The sequence below is a fragment of the Nomascus leucogenys genome, chromosome 14 (genome assembly GCF_006542625.1).
Source record: "Nomascus leucogenys isolate Asia chromosome 14, Asia_NLE_v1, whole genome shotgun sequence".
Classification (NCBI taxonomy): domain Eukaryota; kingdom Metazoa; phylum Chordata; class Mammalia; order Primates; family Hylobatidae; genus Nomascus; species Nomascus leucogenys.
In genome coordinates, this window is record NC_044394.1 from 71,006,225 (window position 1) to 71,028,487 (window position 22,263).

Below are 22,263 nucleotides of genomic sequence, written 5' to 3' on the forward strand. Positions count from 1 at the left end.
AAGTTTTAATTTTGATGAAGTTCAATTTATCTGTTTTCTCTTTTGTTGCATGTGCTTTTTGTGTCATATTTAGGAAACTGTTGCCTCACCCAAGGTCATGATGATTTAAACCTATGTTTAATTCTAAGAGGTTTATAGTTTTAGTTCTTATACTTAGGTCTTTGATCCATTTTGAGCTAATTTCTGCATATGGTGTGAGGCAGGGGTCCAAACTCACTCATTTGTGTATGGATGTCCAGTTGTCCAATTATAATTTACTTAAGATTATTTGTTCCCCATTGAATAGTCTTGACATCCTTGTCAAAAATCAATTGATCGTATAGGTATGGATTTATTTCTAGATTCTTAATTCTATCCCATTGATCTGTTTGTCTATCCTTATGCCAGTACCAGGCCATCTTCATTAACATAGATTTGTACTAGGATTTAAAATTAGGAAGTGTAAGTCCTCCAACTTTGTTTTTCTTTTTCAAGATTATATCGGCTACTCTGGGTTCCTTGCACCTCTAAATGAATTTTAGGATCATTTTTGCAAAAAAGGCAGTTGGAATTATACCAGTCAGGTTTTGCTTGACAATTTGGGGTTATTTATTTGGCATTCTTGTTACTGAGTCAGGAACTCAAGAAGTGAGGGTGACTCAGCATACTTAAACTTAAATATTACCCGATTTCCTCAAATCACCACCACATATATTTGGCAAAATGAAGGATCATCAATTTAGGAGTTCAAAAATGCTCAGAGAGAATAGTGTGTCCTGATTTGGAATGTCATCTTCTCTCCCTTCTGCCCTGCTGCCTTTGCCCAGCTTGGACACCAGAAGCAGCCTGAGTTCTGTCCTCTGCCCTGCATAAAGGCTGGAGGACTTTTAGCAGGTTGCTTTCTTCTCCAGAAGTCCAGGCCCTAACCTAATCCTTAGCAAGGGCTCTGGTTCCTAACTCCTACATCCAGTGCATGGTGACAAAGGTAAATTCTCCCTTACAGCTTTGGAGAAGCCTCTCTAAAGATAGCTCTGCCTGGATCACACAGAAGAAACAGCACTGCACGGACCCCAGGGCTCTGCTTCGGCATTGGCTGGAAGACCTTTGGCTTCAACGTTATAGACAGTCAAGCACTCTAATCAATAAGGTTGAAAAGAAAAAATTAAGCGGTTTCTAATCCTATAAAAGCTAAATGTTGATACTGTGTAGACGTCTCCAAGAACTCCACATCCCTACTGTTGCTTGGCGATTCAGAATTCTGTCTTCCTCATGGGCCATGCAGAAGTTTCTCTTCTCTGCAGCTGTACTGTTCTTTATGTCCCAGGCAGAGATTCCTAATGAACCCTGTTGTTCCCTTAGCGTTTTGCTCCTCTCTTTTCTGGAGAGTCAAACTACAATTCACAGAAGAGTTTCTGGCCACTCCTCCTGCCCACAGAATCGCAAGGACCTGCGGGCCTGTGTAAGTGTGGCAGAAGGCTTGTGGGAGAGGTCCGTGGAAGGTGCATCTGTCCTTATGCAGACTCTACTGGTTGAGTCTGTAACACATGCTGTAACACACGAGTGCTGTAACACACGCTGCTGAATCTTACGGCATTTTTGCCATGGGCCTCAGTTTCCGTGGCCTCTGAGTGATTAAGTACACCTGATAGAGGGGATGAAAACCCTTTGGGGGTCCCTGCCTGGCCTATACCCATCTCTCTTGGAATGTCCCCTCTGACCCCTGTGTGAACTCTGTGACAAGTCCTCAGCCCCAGCTTGGGACAAGAAGGCCAATCCCATTAGCTGAGCAGTGACCAGTCTCGCTCTCTCTTTCCAGAATCTGAGACCCACTCAGACTAGGGTCAATCCATGGTAGCTGCATAAACCTGTGTGGATATGTCAAGTGGGCACCATGTATGGGCCGAATTTTGGAGAACAGGTAAGTTGAGTAAGCAGAAACCACAAGTGTAGGAGGATGTCAGAGATAGGAGGAAGAAAGAGGGGGAAACAGGCAACATCAGAGGGCCGCTGGAGGCCCAGCTGGGACTGCCAGAGTGACCTGGCCCACCCAGGACTAAACCTTTGTCCGAACCTCTCTGGTCTACCTCCTCTAATTTTGCTTCAGTGGGTTGGGCCCCAAGAGCTGAATGTGAATCCAGGGGCGTTTGGGCATATCTAGACGGCGTTTTTGTTTTTGTTGCTGTTTTGTTTTTCCTTCAAGTTCTTGCCATTTTTTTCTCTTAAAAAATGAATGGGGGTGATGGGCTTTCATCCTAGACCTATGCTTAATAAAGTGTTTCTCAAAAAATATAAAGAATTTTCATACTCCCCAAAACCACTGAATATTTTTTAGAAAGAATTTTTGGAGTTGAGCTGATGTCACCTATCTGGTGGGTTCTGAAGTCCTAACATACTAACTGCGGTTTGAGAACCAAGGCTCTCATGCTCTCCAGCTCTCTGATGCTGCAGACGAGAAACAAGAATCCTAAAGGAACGCAGGGCCTTTCTTCGTCGCACCTTGCTGTCCATTTTCTAAACTGAAAAATGAGTTTTGTGGGACTCACAGCCCTGCAGCGAAGATTCCGAGGCTGAGTGTGAATAAAGTGTTTACTAAAGCGACTTTAAAAATGGGCGGCGGGGCCGGGAGCAGTGGCTCACGCCTGTAATCCCAGCACTTTGGGAGGCCAAGGCGGGCGGATCACGAGGTCAGGAGATTGAGACCATCCTGGCTAACACGGTGAAACCCCGTCTCTACTAAAAATACAAAAAATTAGCTGGGCGTGGTGGCGGGCGCCTGTAAACCCAGCTACTCGGGAGGCTGAGGCAGGAGAACGGCGTGAACCTGGGAGGCGGAACTTGCGGTGAGCCGAGATCAGGCCACTGCACTCCAGCCTGGGCGACAGAGCAAGACTCTGTCTCAAAAAAAAAAAAAAAAGGGCCACGGGAGGGGCACGGGCTTCTCCCTCGTGATGCTTCCGGGATCGCGCACCGCTGCCCACGCGCTCTCCTCCGTCCTCCGCCCCCTGCCCGCCGCCCCATTCCTAGGTCCTTCCCGCCGCGGAGCTGAGAACCGCAGCTCCGGCCCCGACCGGAAGCCCCACCCCACCGCCAGGGACGCGGACTCGGAAGTGCGCACGTTCGCAGCCCGGGCAGCCCTGCTGCGCACCCGGCCCTGAGCCCCGCGCCCCGCGCCCAGCGCCCCGCGCCCCGCACCGGTAACGCGTGCCAACCTCGTCGCCCTCCCGGGGTCGTCGCGGGCGAGATTTCCGAGCTCCTGACGCTCTCGCGGCTCCGCTCAGCCCTGATTCCGGCGGGCCCGCGTCCGTCTCCCCGCCAGTTTCTGGAAACTTTGGTTCCGGCGCTCGGACTTGGGGGAACTTGGGAGGGTAGTGCCGGGGTTTCCGATGCTTTGCGTTTTCTGCGGGGTTTGGGCAGTCTTTGGAGAACCCCGAAACTGAAGTCCGTGGTGTTTTCAGGGGCTGAGAGTGGAACCTCAGGCGTCTACGAGCACCCTGAGGGTTTAGGCCGCCCTCCTTGGTGGGATGACTGGCACCGGTAGCCTCAGAGAGCCGGGGCCTGCCTCCACCCCTAGGGGTGCCGTCGGCTCCTGGGGTCTGAGTCTTCGCTCTGCCCCACCCCTTCTCACAAAACCCCTCCACCTCCCTGAGGAGCGCCCGTCTACCCACCTTCTCGTTCCCAGCCTTCGGGCTACTTCTATTTTCCGTATTATTTATTTATCCTGGTTATTAGTCAGAGTTTTTCTGACCTTCTCTACTCTGGAATAGGGTCCAGAGGAGTCGCAAGGGAAAATTATTAGAATATAAAATCCCAGGGGACACGTAGTCCGGGTCTCCATCCCATGCTTGGAGCCCTCATAGAGCAGCCCAACAACAGCACTTGGTTTTCTTCCCCAACTTCACCACCTCCTGTGGTTGCTATTTCCGCCTCTGGCTTACATTGAACCCAACCATGTGTATTTCTCTTTAGCTTTGCTCAGTTGGCCTGGGAATGCTGCCCCTGGAGAGCATTGGACAGAACAGGGACAGTCCTGTTGCGTGAGGGGCATGGGTCTGTGCTAATCAGGCCAGCTCCTTCCATGACCTGCTCAGAGCCCCGCGCCAGCCCCTCTGTCCTCTGTTCCTGGACAGTTGTTCCGTATCCTCCTTCCCAGTGCTCCAGGTGTGATGGTTCCTTCCACCCAGGGAAGGGCATTCCAAACATACTTTCTTTTGCTGTACCTTACTGCCCTGCTTGCTCCTGCCCTCACTCCTGCAACGGTTTCTTTGGCAGCTCAGGCGTAGCATTTAAGTCTGGTCCTATAAAGGCCTTCTTTCTGTTACTCTAGGGTCTTGGGCAGTTTGCGTTGGCTCTAACTCTTACTACAGAATTGCAGAAATTCCTCTCTTTACTGAGGGCACCTGTTTGTTTTGTGAAATACTGCCTGCTTTGTTTATCCACTGCAGTAACTTTTGGAGTTACCCAGATTTCATCTCTTTGACATGGACTCCCATACGGGGTGACCTTGTGTCCTAGTTTGCCAGGGACAGTTCTGGCTTATACCATTGTGCCGGCATAATCACTTTCAAAACGTTCATGGTTTGTATGATCAAGCTTGTCTCTGTCTCTAAGTTAGACACACTTATATTTGTAGTTAAGAGAGTTGCACGTGGCAGCCCACTTGAGACTTGCACTTGGGCCCACAGATGTTAGAGCCACAGACTAGGAAATGAGAATTCCTCCAGGTCAGTGTTCATACGCCTCATGTAGGTAGAGAGCTTTGGGTGGCTTTGCCCTTAGAGGGCAGGGGATCCCTTCCCACCATGGCACAGAAAGTCCAAGCTAATACTGAGAGCTATGTCTAGTCAAATTCATCGCCAGAGTTACTGTGGGGCTTCGAAGCCAGTGCCCCTAAATGCACTGTCATGATCCAGAGGAAGGTGTTCAGAGTTCAAGCCCAGCTCCTTGACATGGCATCTGGTTCCTGGGAATGTAACTGATGTGGAAGTGTGACCAGAGTTAGGCCTAAGGTGTCCTGGGCTTCCCCAGGAACCAGAGAACTCAGTCCATGCAGGGCCAGTTAGTTTTAAAGACTGCATATCAGCACTTGTAACTGTCCTAGGATTAGGCTAAGAGGTAGAACACTGGTTATCCACTAGGATGGCCAACCATCTTAGTTTGCCGGGGATTGAGGGGTTTCCTAGGACATGGGACTTGCAGTTTTAAGACCAGAAAACTCCTGGGCGAACTGGGATGAGTTGGTCACCCTCTTCTCAACCCTGGCTGCACATTAGACTCTCTTGAGGAGCCTCTCATTTAGAGTCTAATTTAATTGATTCAGGTAGTTGTATTTTTTTTAATGCTCTGAAGTTGATTCCAGCAAGCTACCAGAGTTGAGAACTACTAGGCTGTAGACAGTGTTTCCAATAACCATTGAAAATGTTTGTTTTTTGAGCAGAGGTGGACCCAGACATCCCTGAAAGGGGTGTATGACTCTGTGTGTTGGTCTTTCACCTTAGCAAGAGGGATATCAAGCTGGCAGTCGCCTATTATTGCTATTATCTGTCCCCACCCCCAGGCTTTCTTTGTCACTGGTGAGGACCAAGCTTTCTCTTTTCCCGGCCTGCTCTGATACCCTCTCCCTCAAGACAGGAGGTCAGTGGAATTGCCTCATTTTGATTGGTGGAATCATGATTTACACAGTTGCAAATGAAGCTGGCATGAGACTTGAGACAGGACTGCCATCTGTAGGTCTGGGACATATGCCCCAGAGAGTGGTGGTCCAGAGGCTAACTGTGAGACTGTGTGTGCTTTGGCTTTGCCCCATGGGGTGTGGGAGCTTGGAGACCAGGTGCCTCTGGGACTGTCCTCTCTGCAGGCCTCCAGGATCATGTGGTACGTCAGCACCAGGGGCTTAGCCCCACGGGTCAACTTTGAGGGGGCCCTCTTCTCTGGCTATGCACCTGATGGGGGCCTCTTTATGCCTGAAGAGCTCCCACAGTTGAACAGAGAGATCCTGTGCCAGTGGAGCACGCTCTCCTATCCTGGCCTGGTGAAGGAGCTGTGCGCCCTCTTCATTGGCTCTGAGCTCATTCCAAAAGATGACTTAAATGGTGAGCACTCCCACCTCTACTTCCACTCTTCCAGCCCCTGCCAGCTCAGTCTACAGAATTGCAAATCCATCACCAAACCACCAGGAAGTCTCTAGTCATGTTTCTCAAACTTTGTTTTCTTTCTTTTCCTGCCTCTAGGATCCCAGAATTGAAAATATTCTGAAAGATTTCATCCTTTCTCCAGAAAGATGAATGTTGAAATTTTCTTCAGAGAATTATTTCTTTCTCTCGTTCTTTCTCTCTCTCTTTCCTCCTTCCTTTCCTTCTTTTCTTTTCTTTTTCTTTCTTTCTTTCTTTCTCTTTCTTTTTTCTTTCTTTCTTTTTTTCTTTCTCTTTCTTTCTTTCTTCTCTTTCTTTAAAGAAAAAAAACCTCTTCAACACTAGGGATTTTAGAATCAGTGACTTGAATGTTGGGGTGTTTCGTTCCTGCACATAAAGCACCCAGACCCCCAAATTGCTATTTTATTTTTTGAATGTTAATTCCAGAAGGGACTTCAAGACTGTCCTAGACCAGCTTGTCTTAAGCTATAATGTGCCTGAGGATTTCCTGGGGGATCTTGTTAAAAACCAAATTCTGATTCACTAGGTCTGGGATAGAAGTGAGAATTCTGCATTTCTGTCAGATGTCCAGATAATACTAGACTACTGGTCCATGAGCCACACTTTAAACAGTAAGAACAAAATCCATAATGTAATGGTGGTGGTTTGGGGTTGGGGAAGAGAAAGGACATTTAAAATGTAGTCTGATGACCAGCAGTGATGGCGTTGCTTGGGCACTTGTTGGAAATCCGAGACAGCCTCATACTTGCATTTTAACAAGATCCCAGGTGCTTGGTTTGCCAGTGACAGTTTGAGAAGCTCTGCTCTAGGACTGCTCCAGTCCTGCCTTAGGGAGGGCTGTATATCAACCATCTGAAGGCTCTGGCGTCACAGGTGTGAAATTTAATAATGCAACAAGCAAACAAAAAATTTCCTATCTTTAGGAAGGAACATTAGATGGGATGCGACATTGATGTGTTATGTAGCTATTTAATTGACCCCTGATTGGAATACATGCTCACCAGACAGTTAAACAATGAAGAAGTATAAAAAATTAAAAATAAAGTCTTCTAGTACCAATGCTAGTCTCTGAGGAAATCACTATGAGGAATCTATGAACAGTTTGGTGCATGTTTTCCCAGACTTTTTTCTAGGTTTATACAATTGTATTCAAAAATGGTATCATTTAAGAGGAAGATTTTTGACCTTTTAGTAGCAGGAGTTGGAAACTTTATATTCAGAGACTGAGAGGGAACTTGAGAAAGAGACCAGGCCCTTCATTGGCTATCCACCCCACTACCCTCACAGATCTGATCGACCGAGCCTTCAGCAGATTCCGTCACAGAGAGGTGGTCCATCTGTCCAGGCTGAGGAATGGGCTGAACGTGTTGGAGCTGTGGCATGGCGTCACATATGCATTTAAGGACCTGTCCCTGTCCTGCACAGCACAGTTCCTGCAGTACTTCCTGGAGAAGAGGGAGAAGCACGTCACTGTGGTTGTAGGTGTGTTTTTGGGGCATGAACGCGGAATACCTGAGTGCTGTGACTGTAGGGTGTCCACCTATAGGATGCTGTTCATAGAGCCACTCAGGAACTATGGTACTGGTTCTTCCAGAGCAAGGTTCCTAACATTTTCTGGTGCCATAGACCCCTTTGCCAGGCTGATGGAGGCTATGGAACTTTCTCAGAGTAATGTTTGAACGGCACAAAATGCTTAAGATGATGTGGTTCACAAGTTCACTTATGTCCTGAATTTTATCCGTGGATCCATGGACCCTAGGTGGAGTGCTAGGGCCATATCCTCCAAGTATTTGAAGTAGATGTTGCTATATTTGACAACAGTGCTTTGGGGACTGTTTCTTTCCTCATTCATTCCCTTTGTTCTAAAGAGGGAGAGTTCTTCTTCCCATCCAGGAACATCTGGTGACACAGGAAGTGCTGCCATTGAGAGTGTTCAAGGGGCAAAGAACATGGACATTATCGTTCTGCTGCCCAAAGGTCACTGCACAAAGATTCAAGAGCTCCAGATGACAACGGTGCTGAAGGAGAACGTACATGTGTTTGGAGGTGTGTGCTGAGGCAGAGGCTCTAGGGACAGTGCAGCCCTGCCTTAATTGGGTTTGCTTTGGGAGATGGGCTGGAACAAAATTGCACAGTTGGGTAGCTGACTGTCCTCCTTTCATCAGTCATATTCGAGGTTGGTGTATATGCCTTGGCTCAGCTCTGGGCAGGGTTCTGGCTACACAGTAAACTATTGGAGGTGACAGATGCATAAACTGATACCAACAGTACAACATGCTAAGTATGGATTGAAAACCATATCCCAAAAAATGCCACCTCCATGCATGTCCAACCTGCAAGTGTCATGTATGTCAGCAGCCATGCAGAGTCATAACCTGAGCCAAGTGACTTGGGTTTTTTCCCAATACTCTGAAGTTTAGAGGACACCAACATGTTAAATAATTATTTTAAGAGAATGTGTTGCCAGGTGCGGTGACTCATGCCTGTAATCCCAGCACTTTGAGAGGTCAAGGTGGGTGGATCGCTTCAGCCCAGGAGTTTGAGACCAGCCTGGGCAACATGGCGAAACCCTGCCTCTATAAAAAATACAAAAATTAGCCGGGCGTGGTGGTGTGCACCTGTAGTCCCAGCTACTCCAAAGGCTGAGATGGGAGGATCGCTTAAGCCCAGAAGGCTGCAGTGAGCCAAGATCATGCCATTGCATTGCAGCCTGGGCAACAGAGTGAGACCCTGTCTCAAGAAAAAAAAAAGGAATGTGTCATTGTATGTTGACAGTTCCCACTGTTCTTTACAGTATGGGAACAACTAAGCCATGCACCGGTTATCCGGTCTAAATATTTAAAATGGGAAACTATTCAGTGGTACCCACCACTGGTTATACTGCTACCTGAGTCACATCATGAGAATCACAGCATTTTGTGCTTGGAGAAAGGCAAAAGCCATCTTTTTTAATATCAGGCCATCTATTCCTAATGGATTTAATCATTATAGGGATTAAGAGTGGAGAAAGATGGGGTGAGCGTGGGTGGAGCTGTACATTTTTATTTTTACCTCTCACACCCCACTGGACCCCAGGTAGCTGCAAGGTGGGGACTTGGATTAAGTTTTGGCCTGGGTGGGCTGTGGCCTTGGGCAGGCTTTCCAGGAGGCCTGGCTTAGTTTGATCACTCACCTGACAGAACAGCAAGTGTGATGGCAGAGAATGTTCCTTCTACAACTGGCCTGGATTCCTATGATAATCCTGTAGAGGTTATTTTTGTATAACATCAACTTTGACAAGGAGCAAAAGCACAGTGAAAACAAACCTTATTCAAAGGAGCAGCATAAATATCCTTTGTCAGTTTGTTCAAGAGCAAGCAAACTGCCCCTCCGCTCTGTTCTTTAGCAGGTGCATACACTTGCCAGTGAAAAGTCCTAATGCGGGTGTTGATGTCATCTTACACATTTGCCTTGCTAATTGCTCGTATTTGGCTGCATTTTCCTGCAGTTGTTGCAAGATTTTAATGCACAAGATTCAGGCTCCTGAGGGTCCTTGTTATACCCTAAGCACCAAAATTTCTAGTTACAGATCTAGGACTGTTTTTTCCTAGAATCAAAGCAGAGAATAGCGTTTTGTGCCTCTGTCCTGCCTCCTACTCCCTTCTTGTCTTTTTTGTACACAGACCTAAGGGTGTGACTGAAAGCTCCATTCCTGACTTGTGGATTGGAGAACAGTGCCCAGTTGTAAAGTAATGGCGGAAATGTGGAATCTGATGAATGCAATAAGTCATTAAATGTTGGATCTGAAGGGGGTGTTTCTGTTGTGTACATGTTCAAGAAAATCAGAAACTAAGACAGCAGACTTCACAGAAATCAGTTTTGTTTATAAACGACACTATTCAGATCTTTCCTTTCTAGAGCTTTCTGGTTTGGTTTTAAGGAGGATGTGTGTTAGTTCAGGATATAACAGCAAATACGTATTTTTCTGTAGACTGGTAATCTTAGGGAGTAGGGATGGACTACTTAGATTATTGGTATGTGGGCAGTTGGTTTATAAAATCATTAATTTCCATGTACATTGTATACTTGGTTCTTCTTAAGCACAGAATAATCAGCAAGTGCTAGGTATTTATTATTTGGGATGCTTTTGGCTAGAAGTAGCAAAAAATTCAACTCAGACCAGCTTAAACAAGAATATTTTCCAGCTTCCATAACTGGAAGGCCAGGGGTGGAGTGGGCTCCCAGTTGCTTGATTCAGTGACTCACAATGCTCTCAGGAACCCAGGTCCTTCCCATTCTCTGCTCTGCCCTCCTCAGTCCTAAGGCTCATTCCTCTTGTGGTCATATGGTGATTCCTTGAGGTAACCAAGTCTCTCCCTTCCTGTTACTCTTTTTTTAAAGCAGTGAATCTTTTTTTAGAACCCAGCAAACACGTCCTTATGGTTCACTGATCTGAATTTATTCACATCAGTGGAGCCAACCCTGACCCCATGAGAGTACCAGGCACTGATTGGCTTGGTCCTGGCAAAGGAATGGAATCACCATGACTGGCCCTGGCCATTCTGGGTACACACGTGGATCTAGAGTCAGTCCCCCAGCTCCATTGCTGCTACACAGTGTTGAAGGGCAGAATGGTTAGCACCCTTAATGCCTTCTCTGGCACGTTTCTCAGTAAATTTCACCCCTCTCCCTTCCAGGTGTAGATCCAATGGAGACATACTCAGGTATCAGATAAGAAATCAATATTGGCTTGGTTGCTCATTGAGCTAGACTGGAGGATATAACTTGTATTAGTGGATAATTCACCATAAATTTATCCAGTAATTCACTCATAAATTACACTGATGTACACACCCAGCTTCAGGGAGGGGAAGTTCTGTCCATGTAAGCTTACCTGCCATGTAGGAGCAGAGAGCAGAACACCTGCCCTGTGATCTAAATGAGGGCAGAGGGCAGACCACAGGGGAATGGTGACTGTTTCCACCCTGGCTCCTGATAGAGGACTGTGGAGGAAAGGCTACGTCTCTCACCGTTTTCCAATCAGGCACACAGTTCCTCCTCTGCAGAAGAGTGGGGGAAGTGGGTGTGGATTACAAAGAGAAATTCTCCCAGTATCCCAGAAGGTTGACATTTGCTATCTTATTTTAGATAATGGTAGAAACATTGGAACTGGTTCTGGCTACCCTTTCCGTTCTAAGCTAGGGCAGATATTTAGGAACACAAGAATCTGAGGCATGGTTTCTGTCCTTGAGGAGCTTAATATTGAGTCTAGAAAGTGAGGCCAAGCTACGTGAAAGTAAAGAAACCTAGGCTGCGCGAAGGTCCCAGGAGGATGGGCTCAGCTTGGGAGGGCCCTGTCGCAGGTGAGTGCTGACCTCCTGGGGGTTCTACATGCTTCTGACAGCTGCCCTCTTCTCTCCCCCCTGGCAGTGGAGGGAAACAGCGATGAGCTCGATGAGCCGATCAAGACTGTGTTTGCTGATGTGGCTTTTGTCAAGAAGCACAATCTGATGAGCCTGAATTCGATCAACTGGTCCCGGGTCCTGGTGCAGATGGCCCATCACTTCTTTGCTTACTTCCAGTGTACGCCATCCTTGGACATGCATCCCCTACCCCTGGTGGAGGTGGTTGTGCCAACAGGGGCTGCTGGTAACCTTGTAGGTAAGGAGTCCCCGGGGCACAAATGGACTTTCCAGAAAAATGCCTGTGGCCCCAGTCCTTCTAGCTGCCCTTTGGCTGCAACTGTGAGGAGAAAGAAGGTGGAGTCTCAGTTCTGAAGGTGATGGGAAACCCCACAGAAGAAGTTCCCAGAAGATTTCCCCTCTCATTGCCTGGGGCAGCATCCTGGGATCCTGCTGCCAGCAGCAGAGGGTGATATCTTAACCCCACATGCTCCTGCAGCCTGACCTGATGTGCTCGCTGGCTCAGCAGAGTGTGGAGAGTCAAGGTCAAGGGTCAGCCGCTGTGCCTGGCTGGCAGTGCCCTCAATCAGAAATGTGGACTTTGCTCCCAACCCTGGCCAGCTACCCAATGTGAGGGCAAGCGGCTTGACTGGTACATTTGTTCCCATTCCTGGACACACCACCCTGACCCCGTGTGAGGTGGAAAGAGTTCTGGACTTGGGGTTCGGACCCCAGTTCTGTCCTTTACTGAGAGGCTGTGGAGCAGTCCTTTAGACTCAACCTTTGAGCTATAAAATGAGATTGTATCACTCATCCTATCTCCCAGGACTGCCTCGATGAGCGAATAAGATTCCTGTGTGCATGCAAACTTTGTAAGGGCAAAGTGCTGTACAGCTGTGTAGCATTAAAATCATTTTCTGTAATAATCGTTAATATTTATCAAGCACTTAGCATGCAACTGGCACTGTTCTAAATGCTTTTCACGTATGAACTCATTTATCCACCTGTGGAGAGGACACTTTCCATTTTATAATGAGGAAACAAAGGCACAGAGAAAGGAGTCATGCCCTGGTTACAGAGCTGGGCAGCAGCAGAGCCAGGAGTGTGACTCAGGCAGTCTGACTGCAGAGCTGGTGAGGCTAGGGGAATTACTGTTCCTGATAGTTCCGGCAATGGCATTGGTTCTGATGGGCACCAAGGATGGTAGCTGAGAGCATGCTCTCAGTGGAAGCATCTTAGTGGTTAGGAAGCTTCCTGACTTCTGCTACTAACAGAAGGGTGGAGAGAACAGCGGGCTAGCAGGTAAGGAGGGGTAGGCTTCTTTGCCACTCATGGGGTAAAGCCCACCATGCTCCCCATTCCCATCACTCTCCAATTAGTGATGCACCGAGTTGTGCAGCCAGTGGCCCTCTGCAGCCCAGAGCCTGCCACAGTGCTCGATACAAAATAAACACGTGACCAACATTTGCTGAGGGTGTTCCTATCCATCTTTGCTCTGTCAGGAACCAACTCTTTGGCTTTAAGACCCTGGACCTTCCTGAGCCTCCATTTCTCCCCTGTCAGGCAAGGATATCATGATGTTCTCATGAGGATCAGGTGAAATAAGAAAGAGAAAGTTGAGATTAGTAGTTCGAGACCAGCCTGGCCAACATGGTGAAACCCTGTCTACTAAAAATACAAAAATTAGCCAGGTGTGGTGGCACATGCCTGTAATCCCAGTTACTCGGGAGGCAGAGGCAGGAGAATCGTTTGAACCTGGGAGGTGGAGGTTGCAGTGAGCTGAGATTGTGCCATTGCACTCCAGCCTGGGTAACAGAGAGAGACTCAGTCTCAAAAAAAAAAAAAGTGTTTTGCCAGGTTAACAGTGATGTTGGGTGGTGTGGTTGTCCCTAACTCCCCTTAGCTACTCACCAGAGATAAACTGCTCATGAAAGCACTATTTGTAAAACCTTCCTAAACGATGTCACGTGTCCAGGCTCTACACCTCTTAGGGGGAGGAATTCCTTGCTTGTTCCATGCAAACAAGAACTGCTGTTGGGGTGGACTGAGGATGCTGCTCTGGCCTCCCCTGGTGCCTATGCAGGGAGAATAGTCTGAAACTGCTGGCTCTAGGAGGCTGAGTCGAGGGAGGGCATGTGCTTAGGACTTAGGCATATTTTGAATCCTGACTCTGACACTTAACAGGCTTTGGACAGGTCATTTTGACCGCTTGGAACATTCATTTCCTCTTCCAAAAATTGGTGTTTTACAGTAGTCAGCCATCTGTTAAATACTTTGGCACCTGGCAGGGGACTGACACATAAAACAGCCTCAGGGCATGGTGATGTGCTCCTAGTCATTCTCACGCTCTCTCCTCTCTCTCTGTGTCTCTCTCTCTCTCGCTGTGTGTGTGTGTGTGTGTGTGTGTGTGCGTGTGTGTGTGTGTGTCTGTAACAGGTTTATTGCTAAATGATTCACATACCATTCACACATTTTAAGTGTCTGATTCAGTGGTTTTTAGTATAATATATTCACAGACTTTTGCAACTATCACCATAACCAATTTTGGAATGTTTACATCACTCTAAAAAGAAACCTGTACCCATTAGCAGTCACTCCTCACTTTTCCTTAGACCACCTCCTTCGCCAGCCCTTGGTAACCATGAATCTATTTTGTCTCTATATATAGATTTTCCTATTCTAGACATTTTCTATAAAAGGAATCATACCGTATGTGGTCTTTTGTGCCTGACTTCTTTCCCATAGCGTAATGTTTTCAAGGTTCATCCATGTTGTATCATATATCAGTACTTTTTCGATTGTATGGATATACCGTACAGTGGTATATTTTGTTTATCAGTTTATCAGCTGATAGACATTTGGATTGTTTTAACACAGCTATTATGAATAATGCTGCAGTGAACATTTGTGTATAAGTTTTCACGTGGACATATATTTTTATTTCTTTTGGGTATATAACTAGGAGTGGAATTTCTGGGTTATATGATAACTCTGTTTGATATTTTAAGGAACTGACAGACTTTAGTTTTCCAAAGTGGCTGCACCATTTTATGTCACCACCAGCAATGTAGGAATTTTCCAATTTCTCCACATCCTCACCAACACTTTTTATTACCTGTCTTTTTGATTCTAGCTATCCTAGAGGGTTTGAAGTAATATCTCATGGTTTTTGTTTATATTTCCTTCATGACTAATGATGTTGAACATCTTTTCATGTGCTCATTGGCCATCTGTATGTCTTCTTTGAAGGAATGCCTGTTCTTTTGCCCATTTTTAATTGGGTTATTTGTATTTTTATTGTTAAGTTGCAACAGTTCTTTATATATTCTGGATACAAGTCCCTTATCAGATATATGAATTGCATTTTTCCCCATTCTGTGAGTTGCCTTTTCATTTTCTTGATAGTGTCCTTTTTAAAGCACAAAAGCTTCAAAAAGCACAACAGTTTCTTAATTTTGATGAAGCCCAGTGTACTTTTTTCTTTTTGCTTTTGTTTCTGAAAAGCCATTGTTCTCCTCCTCTCTTGTCTTAAGCTGGGTGCATTGCTCAGAAGATAGGCCTGCCCATCCGTCTGGTCGTGGCAGTGAACCGCAATGACATCATCCACAGGACTGTCCAGCAGGGAGACTTCTCTCTCTCTGAGGCTGTTAAATCAACCTTGGCATCAGCTATGGACATTCAGGTAGGCCTGGGGGAGGTGTGCAGATCTGGCCCAGGTGTTGGTTGGGTGGGGCTGGATGGGGCTGAGATCAGTGTGGACCTGAAACTGACTTTCTGCCCAGGTGCCCTACAACATGGAGAGGGTATTCTGGCTGCTCTCTGGCTCTGACAGCCAGGTGACAAGAGCCCTTATGGAGCAGTTTGAAAGGACCCAAAGTGTGAATCTGCCCAAGGAACTGCACAGCAAGGTCAGTCACTACCCACACACCACAGAGAAAGGAAAGGGTACAGCCACATAGCAGACTTGGGGTTTGGAAGTCTGGTCAAGGGAAGAGGACACCTGTTTCTTGAGTACCTGCTGTGAGCCCGTCACTTTTACGGCCACTTTACATGGAATAATTTATTGAATGAGGAGAGATAATAGAGAACATGGTTTAGAGTCAAATGGGCTCAATCCCAAGTGAGCTCTGAGACGTTGGGCTAGTTTCCTAAACTCTGTGCCTCGGTTCCTTCATTTATAAAATGGGGATAGTAAGAATGCCTACCTCATAGAGTTGTGAGATTTAAGTCAAATAATATATGTGAAGCACTTTGCATACTTCCTGGTAATATATGGCTTGATACATTACTTATTTTTACTTATTATTATTGTTAATTTCCAATAATACTGGCAACTGGAAGCCATTTTGCCCATCCAGTATGAACAGAGACCATTGTTTCCGTTGAGCTCTTCCTCTCTTCCTTTTCCTTCCTCTCTCTCTTTCCTCCCTCCCTCTCCTTCCTCCCTCTCTCCTCCCTCCTTTCCTTCTTTCTTTTTTCTTTCCCTCCCTCCTTCCCTTTCTCTCTCTTGTTTTTCTTGGAAAAGGAGAAATTTTATTCCTTTGGAATGGTAGGAATCTAATTGGGAAGGATTGTTTTTATTTTAATGCAATCTGGTGATGGTACTTATTCTGTGTTTTAAAAAAAAAAGGATTTGTGAAGCTGCCTTTAATTTTCTCTACCACATTCTCACTGAGTGGCTATCCAGACTGTGCATACCTCCAGTGACCAAACCCTCACTACCTCACACCAGCTCTCACCATTATAAAAGTCTTTACATTGAGCTAGAATCTTCTCCTTCTATCTTACACAGTCTGATTCTACAACTGAGTGTTTCCAGTATTTAGAGAATCCTCATTTACCAAGTTAGTCTTCCCACTTCCTTTAGTGGTCTCTTGCATGACATAATTCTGCATGGTCGATATCCACCTTAAAGTGTTGTTTTCGAAGTTGGATGCAGTTTTCTAGGCTGAGCCATACCAATGCAGACTGGAGTGGAATTTCAGCCTTCTGGAATCTGTGCTGCTTTTGATGCACCCAAAGATCAATTTATTTGGTTAATGGTTTGTTTTGACATTCACATTCCTTCTCATATACATGAGGTGCTCCATGAAGACAGACACCATACCCCCCACTCCTTCATTCTCTCTCTGGCTATACACATAGGAGACACTTCACTTGCTGGAATGGCATTCATCCATTCGTTTTATATATCTGTGAGTGAGGAACTGTGCTAGGTGCTAGAAACACAAAGACAAGTAAAATACATTCATTGCCTGCTGGGAACCCTAATTCACAGCAGGTAGCTATATGAAAATCTATGATACCAGCCGGGTGAGGTGGCTCATGCCTGTAATCCCAGAACTTTGGGAGGCTGAGGCAGGCAGATCATTTGAGGTCAGGAGTTTGAGACCAGCCTGGCCAACATAGTGAAACCCTGTCTCTACTAAAAAAAAAAAACCAAAAATTAGCTGGGCATGGTGGCACATGCCTGTAAATCCTAGCTACTTGGGAGGCTGAGGCAGGAGAATCGCTTGAACGTGGGAGGTGGAGGTTCCAGTGAGCCAAGATTGCCTCACAGTACTCCAGCCTGGGTGACAGAGAGAGACTCCGTCTCAAAAAAAGAAAAGAAAAAAAGAAAATCTGTGATACTCTATGATCCCTATTGCAGTCAAGTATATGCAGGGTGTTTGGTGTATTGTAAGCATGCAATACATTTTCAGAAGATGATCAAATAAACCAAACACACTGAGGGAGCACAGACAAGGGAGTCTTCCTCTGTCCGAAGGAAGTGGGGAGGGCTTTCTGGAGGAGGTGCTCCGTGAGCTGAATAGGAACTGACAGGAAGGAGGTGTGCCAACAACCAAGCACCAGACGTGTGACTGCCCCGAGCCTTCTGGCTGTGGCAAATTGTTGAACAAATCTATATTTGCTGATTAGGAGCCACATCCCAACTAAATGGATTGACATAAAACTCAAAGATATCCTTCCTCCAAGTTGAGTGAGTCAGCTCAAAACTAGGAGGCCGGATTTTTACTGTGAGCTACATCTGAGCCATTCGGTCTGAATGTCCCATTGGATCCCTGGGGTTGGTGTGGGTCTGTGGTGGAGAGTGGGGTTTTGTCATCTTTCCCTACTTCCCCCACACACCTCATCTTTCTGACCTGGGACCCTTCAGCTTTCAGAGGCAGTGACATCTGAGTCAGTGTCAGATGAAGCCATCACCCAGACCATGGGCCGCTGCTGGGATGAGAACCAGTACTTGCTGTGCCCCCACTCGGCGGTGGCCGTGAACTACCATTACCAGCAGATGGACAGGCAGCAGCGCAGGTACAGGCCATAGGGGCCTGGGCCACTGAGGGACCATTTGAATTTCAGGGGCCCTCTTCTTCTCCAAGTGGTGGGAGAGACAGGACTATGAAAAAATGGCTGTAATGGAGTATGATGGGTGCTGTGTGGAACTGTGCCCTGGTAACTGTGGGCCCAGAAGAGGGAGTGTGACAGGTATCCCAAGGACAGCCAGGGGCAGAAGTGGTGGCTGAGCTGGCCTCCAGCCAGGAGGAGAAGTTTGCCAGGTAGCGTCATTGTAGCAATAAGTTCAAGGTGCCAATTGTCTGTCTGTGTCTCTGTCCTCCACACCCCACCCTATCCCTAAACTTCCCCTGTTTCTTCTTCCTCCTCCACCTTCTCCTTTCCCATCTCTCTATTCTCTCACTGTCCTCCTGCTGCCACCTGCCCCCATCCCCAGCAGCACTCCCCGGTGCTGCCTTGCCCCTGCCTCTGCAGCCAAGTTCCCGGAAGCTGTCCTGGCTGCTGGCCTGACCCCTGAGACTCCTGCGGAGATCGTAGCCCTGGAGCACAAGGAGACACGCTGCACCCCGATGCGGAGAGGTGACAACTGGACGCTGATGCTTCGGGACACCATTGAGGACCTTAGCCGACGGTGGAGGAGTCATACCCTCAACACCTCCCAGTAGCCTGGCTGGAGGTGGCTTTCTTTAGGCTTCAGATCCCAGGGAGGTGCACCCTCCCCATTAAGCGTAGGTTAGGAGGTTCCTGGGAGGCTGCTCAGCTGGGTCTGGAGCCAGCTGGCTTTGCTCCATTCCCTGGTTATTCTGTGCGTGGTCACCAAGGAGGCTGAGTGAGGGGCTGTCAACAGTTGCCAGAAGCACCCCCTCCCTCCCTGGCCTGTGCAGCAGTGTCTGAGCTGTAGTGAAAGTTTCAGGGCCTGCAAAAAAAGAGGCTTGGGCACAGGATTGACCATGGCTACAGGGGTTTAGGACCCCAGACCTGTGAAGGTGGGAGCAGCTCACCACCTTCACGCAGGCTTTATATGTTCTCTGAGCTTTAGTTGATTTGGCCCCCAAACCAAATCCAAAGGTTCTGGCCTACCTTGTCAGAGATTTCCACCCTGCTCACATGTTGGGAATCCCTGGAATAAAATGTTTGTTCAGTGTGATGGAGACGGCACGTCCTCTGGGCAGGTCCCTTCCTAGAAGAGCTGCAGGACTGTGGGCAGCCCTGGGGGCTGCTGAGTGGTGGGCTGAGGTGTGTGTGGCATCCCCCTGCTGCCCTGCATTGGCCCAGGCTTGAGGGGCAGCAGAGCAGGCATGGGCCAGTGGCCCCGATGGTGCTGGCATTCATAGAGGTTGAGGTGGGGCTCACCAGATGGAGTCCCTGTGGGAAAGCATTGGCATCAATGTGCAAACCGAGGCAAGGCGCCCTGTTGCTCATACATCACTTGGGATTGAGCCCATTTGACTCAGGTTCCAATCCATTTCATCAAGTTCCAGTCCTGTGTGGGTTGAGGAGAGTTTTAGACAAACACATGAACGGCAACAGAAGCCACATGCCTTGGACGCTGGGGGCCCCTAGGAGGGCAGGGGAGGCAGGCTTTGGATGGATGGATTTTTTGCCACTAGAGGACATTGTTGCCGCCACCCTGGGGGCTGCTGTGAAATGACCTAATGGGTATTTGTCCTCCAGAGCCCCCTTCCCCTGCCTGCCTGAGGTCTGAAGGCCCTGCTCACCCAGGTGCGATCCCTGCCTGGCATTCCCCGTCAGAACATGCCAGCCCCGCATCTCCGTGGGACTAAAGGGAAAGGCCTCTGGCGCCCTCTGCTGGAACACTGGACATTGAGGCACTGCAGTCAGTACCCAGAGGGGAGGACAGGGATGCTGGACCCCAGGAGGACAGGAGTGTTCTTAAAGGAGTGACAGTGACTCCTTACCAGCCACGACACTTGGCAGTTTCTGAGACACTTTAACATCCACAGCAGCAGATACTGATGCAGTCCCTGGGGCCACTTACCCATTAGATATGATAGACCCAATGCTTAGGGGCCACCATTCATTAGAGGCCCATGAAAATGTCTTCATTTCTTTTAAAACCAAAAGAAAACAGTATAATACAGCTGGGATTTTATTCGTCTTTCTTCTAACACAGTTGTACAATAGAATTTTAAGTATTTTTTTATAGAGGAAGACACCCATGAAAGCAAAAATGCCTAATACCCACAAAAGTTACTATGCAGCCCTGATAGCACCTACTGTGTGCCAGGTGACATTTTACAAAAATTAGCTCATTTAATCCTGACAGCAACGTGTGAAGCAAGTGCTACTGTTTCCCCCGCAATGTTGCGGGTGAGAACACTAAGACTCTGAGAGACGAGATAACTTACCAGGGTGGCAACACGGAACAGAGAGGCTGGAACTTGAACCCAGACCTTGTGGCCTCCAGTTTGGTGTGTAGTTCTCCTCACACCGCCTCCTGTGTCAGCGGGCACGTTCTTATGGGGCTCGCTCTGCTGCCTGTCTCCCTCCATCCTTCCCCAGGCCCTGGCCCTGCTCCTGGGTCCTCCCACCATCTTCCTTTCTTGGATGGATCTGGGAGCATGGCTGTGCTTCTCCAGGAGTCTTCCAGGGGCTGCTGCACCCCTGCTTTCCGGGCCTCTTTAACTGGCACTGGGCACTGCTGTGGGCAGGCCCATGCAGGTGGCTCCTTCTCTTTTGCTGCCATATTCTGAGGACCTCAGGACAGGGCCAAGGTCACAGGGAAACCCCATCCCCTGAATGGTTCTGGGACCTATCCAGCTCTGAGAGGCCACCATGCCTGTGAGGGAGGCCAGCATAAGGCCACACCAGGCACAGCGCACATCGACAGGAAACCTGAACTGAGGCTACACTGGCCACAGGGAGTCTTGGGGAAATGAGAAGGACGAGAGCGAGACGAAGTCTGGAGAAGTGCCCACCCCTGTAACACACACACACACACACAAGCTGAATTGTGTCACTTCCATTATATGTTGAATCCACAGTATCTCTGAATATAACTGTGTTTGGAGATAGGGTCTTTAAAAAGGTAATTAAAATGAAGTCTTTATGCTGGGCCCTAAACCAGTGGGACTGGTGTACCTTATTTTATAAGAGGAAATTAGGACATAGACAGAGGGAAGACTGCGTGAAGTCAGAGGAAGAAGGCAGCCATCTGCAAGCCAAGGAGAGAGGCCCCAGAATTAAAGCAACGCTGAGGGCACCTCGATCTGAGATTTCCATCCTCTAGAACTGGGAGGAAATAAATTTCTGTTGTTTAAGTCTCACCCAGTCCTGAGCAGACTAATACACACACACACACACACACACACACACACACCCACACACACCCACCATTAATGGAAAAAGCAAGGATCTTTGTACCAGATGAAGTGAGAATCAGGGTGGAGTCTTTTCTGAGTCACCCACTTACTGGTGGTGATCACAGCAAAGCCATTTAATCTCTGTGAGCCATGGTTTCCTCATCTGCATCTAGCAATACAGATGATCCCTGACTTAAGACTTTGCAAGTTTAGGATGGTGATGGTGCGAAAGCAATACGCATCCAGTAGACTGAGTTCATATGCATTCAGTAGACTTCAGATTTTGATTTTCCCCCAGGCTAACAATATGCAGTATGATAGTCTCTTGTAATGCAGGGCAGCAGCAGTGAGCCCAGCTCCCAGTCAGCCCTGGGATGACGAGGATAAATAGCCCATATTCCACAGTGTGCTGTGTTGACAGATGACTTTGCCCAACTGTAGGCTAGTGTCAGTGTTCTGAGCACATTTATGGTAGGCTAGGCCAAATGATGATGTTTCTGTAGGTTGAGGGTATTAAACGCATTTTCAACTTAGGATATTTTCCAACTTATGAAGGGTTTATTGGGATGTAACTATTGTAAGTTGAGGAACATCTGTACTTACCTTGCTGGTTTGCTTTGAGGATTACGTGAGATGAGATAATGTATTTCCAAGTGCTGGGTAAACTCTCAAGTGCCATACAAATGGTTCTTACTATTAACACAATTATAGTCTGCACTGAACAATTTAGTACTTTTAAGCTATCTTGTATTTTTTACTAATTGCTTTGTGAATTAGTCTTATCTTGCCTGTGATATTGCCTCTTCCTTAAGGATAAAGTTCTTCTGTGGCCCCCCACAGTGCTGATGCAGCTTTGGGCACAGGGTTAGAGATTGACCTGGCCCAGCCAATATGCCCTGCAATAGGATCTGTTAGGGTCATTGGGGGCCATGTGCCACAGATTAGTCAGTAGTGGTTCTGCTAACCAGTTAACAAACTATGCTAATTTGCAGTGATGATGAGGATAGCACAATTCCTCTCTTGAGCACCAGTGATGTGCCGAGACCTTTATAAAACACTTTCCAGACATTGATTCCCTTAATCCTCATGAGGAGTTTAGGAAGAAGTAGAGATGAGGGAATGCAGCTCAGAGAGGTTAGT

General features: G+C 47.5%; 1 protein-coding gene across 10 annotated transcripts; it reads left to right on the forward strand.

Moving 5' to 3' along the window:
* The first annotated feature begins 2,968 nt into the window (after positions 1–2,968).
* On the forward strand, positions 2,969–18,947 carry THNSL2 (threonine synthase like 2). 10 transcript variants are annotated; one of them, XM_030827317.1, is made up of 10 exons: positions 3,934–5,850; positions 5,946–6,068; positions 7,416–7,610; positions 8,022–8,174; positions 11,538–11,768; positions 15,043–15,191; positions 15,292–15,417; positions 16,035–16,058; positions 17,667–17,818; positions 18,237–18,947. In XM_030827317.1, exons 1-10 carry the CDS (start codon positions 5,646–5,648, stop codon positions 18,463–18,465), a joined length of 1,587 nt encoding a protein of 528 aa, XP_030683177.1. In that variant the 5' UTR covers positions 3,934–5,645; the 3' UTR covers positions 18,466–18,947. The 10 variants fall into 10 exon arrangements, with proteins under 10 accessions (XP_030683182.1, XP_004090493.1, XP_030683177.1 ...); XM_030827318.1 differs by having other exon boundaries at positions 18,240–18,947; XM_030827323.1 differs by having other exon boundaries at positions 18,275–18,947.
* The last annotated feature ends 3,316 nt before the right edge of the window (positions 18,948–22,263 follow it).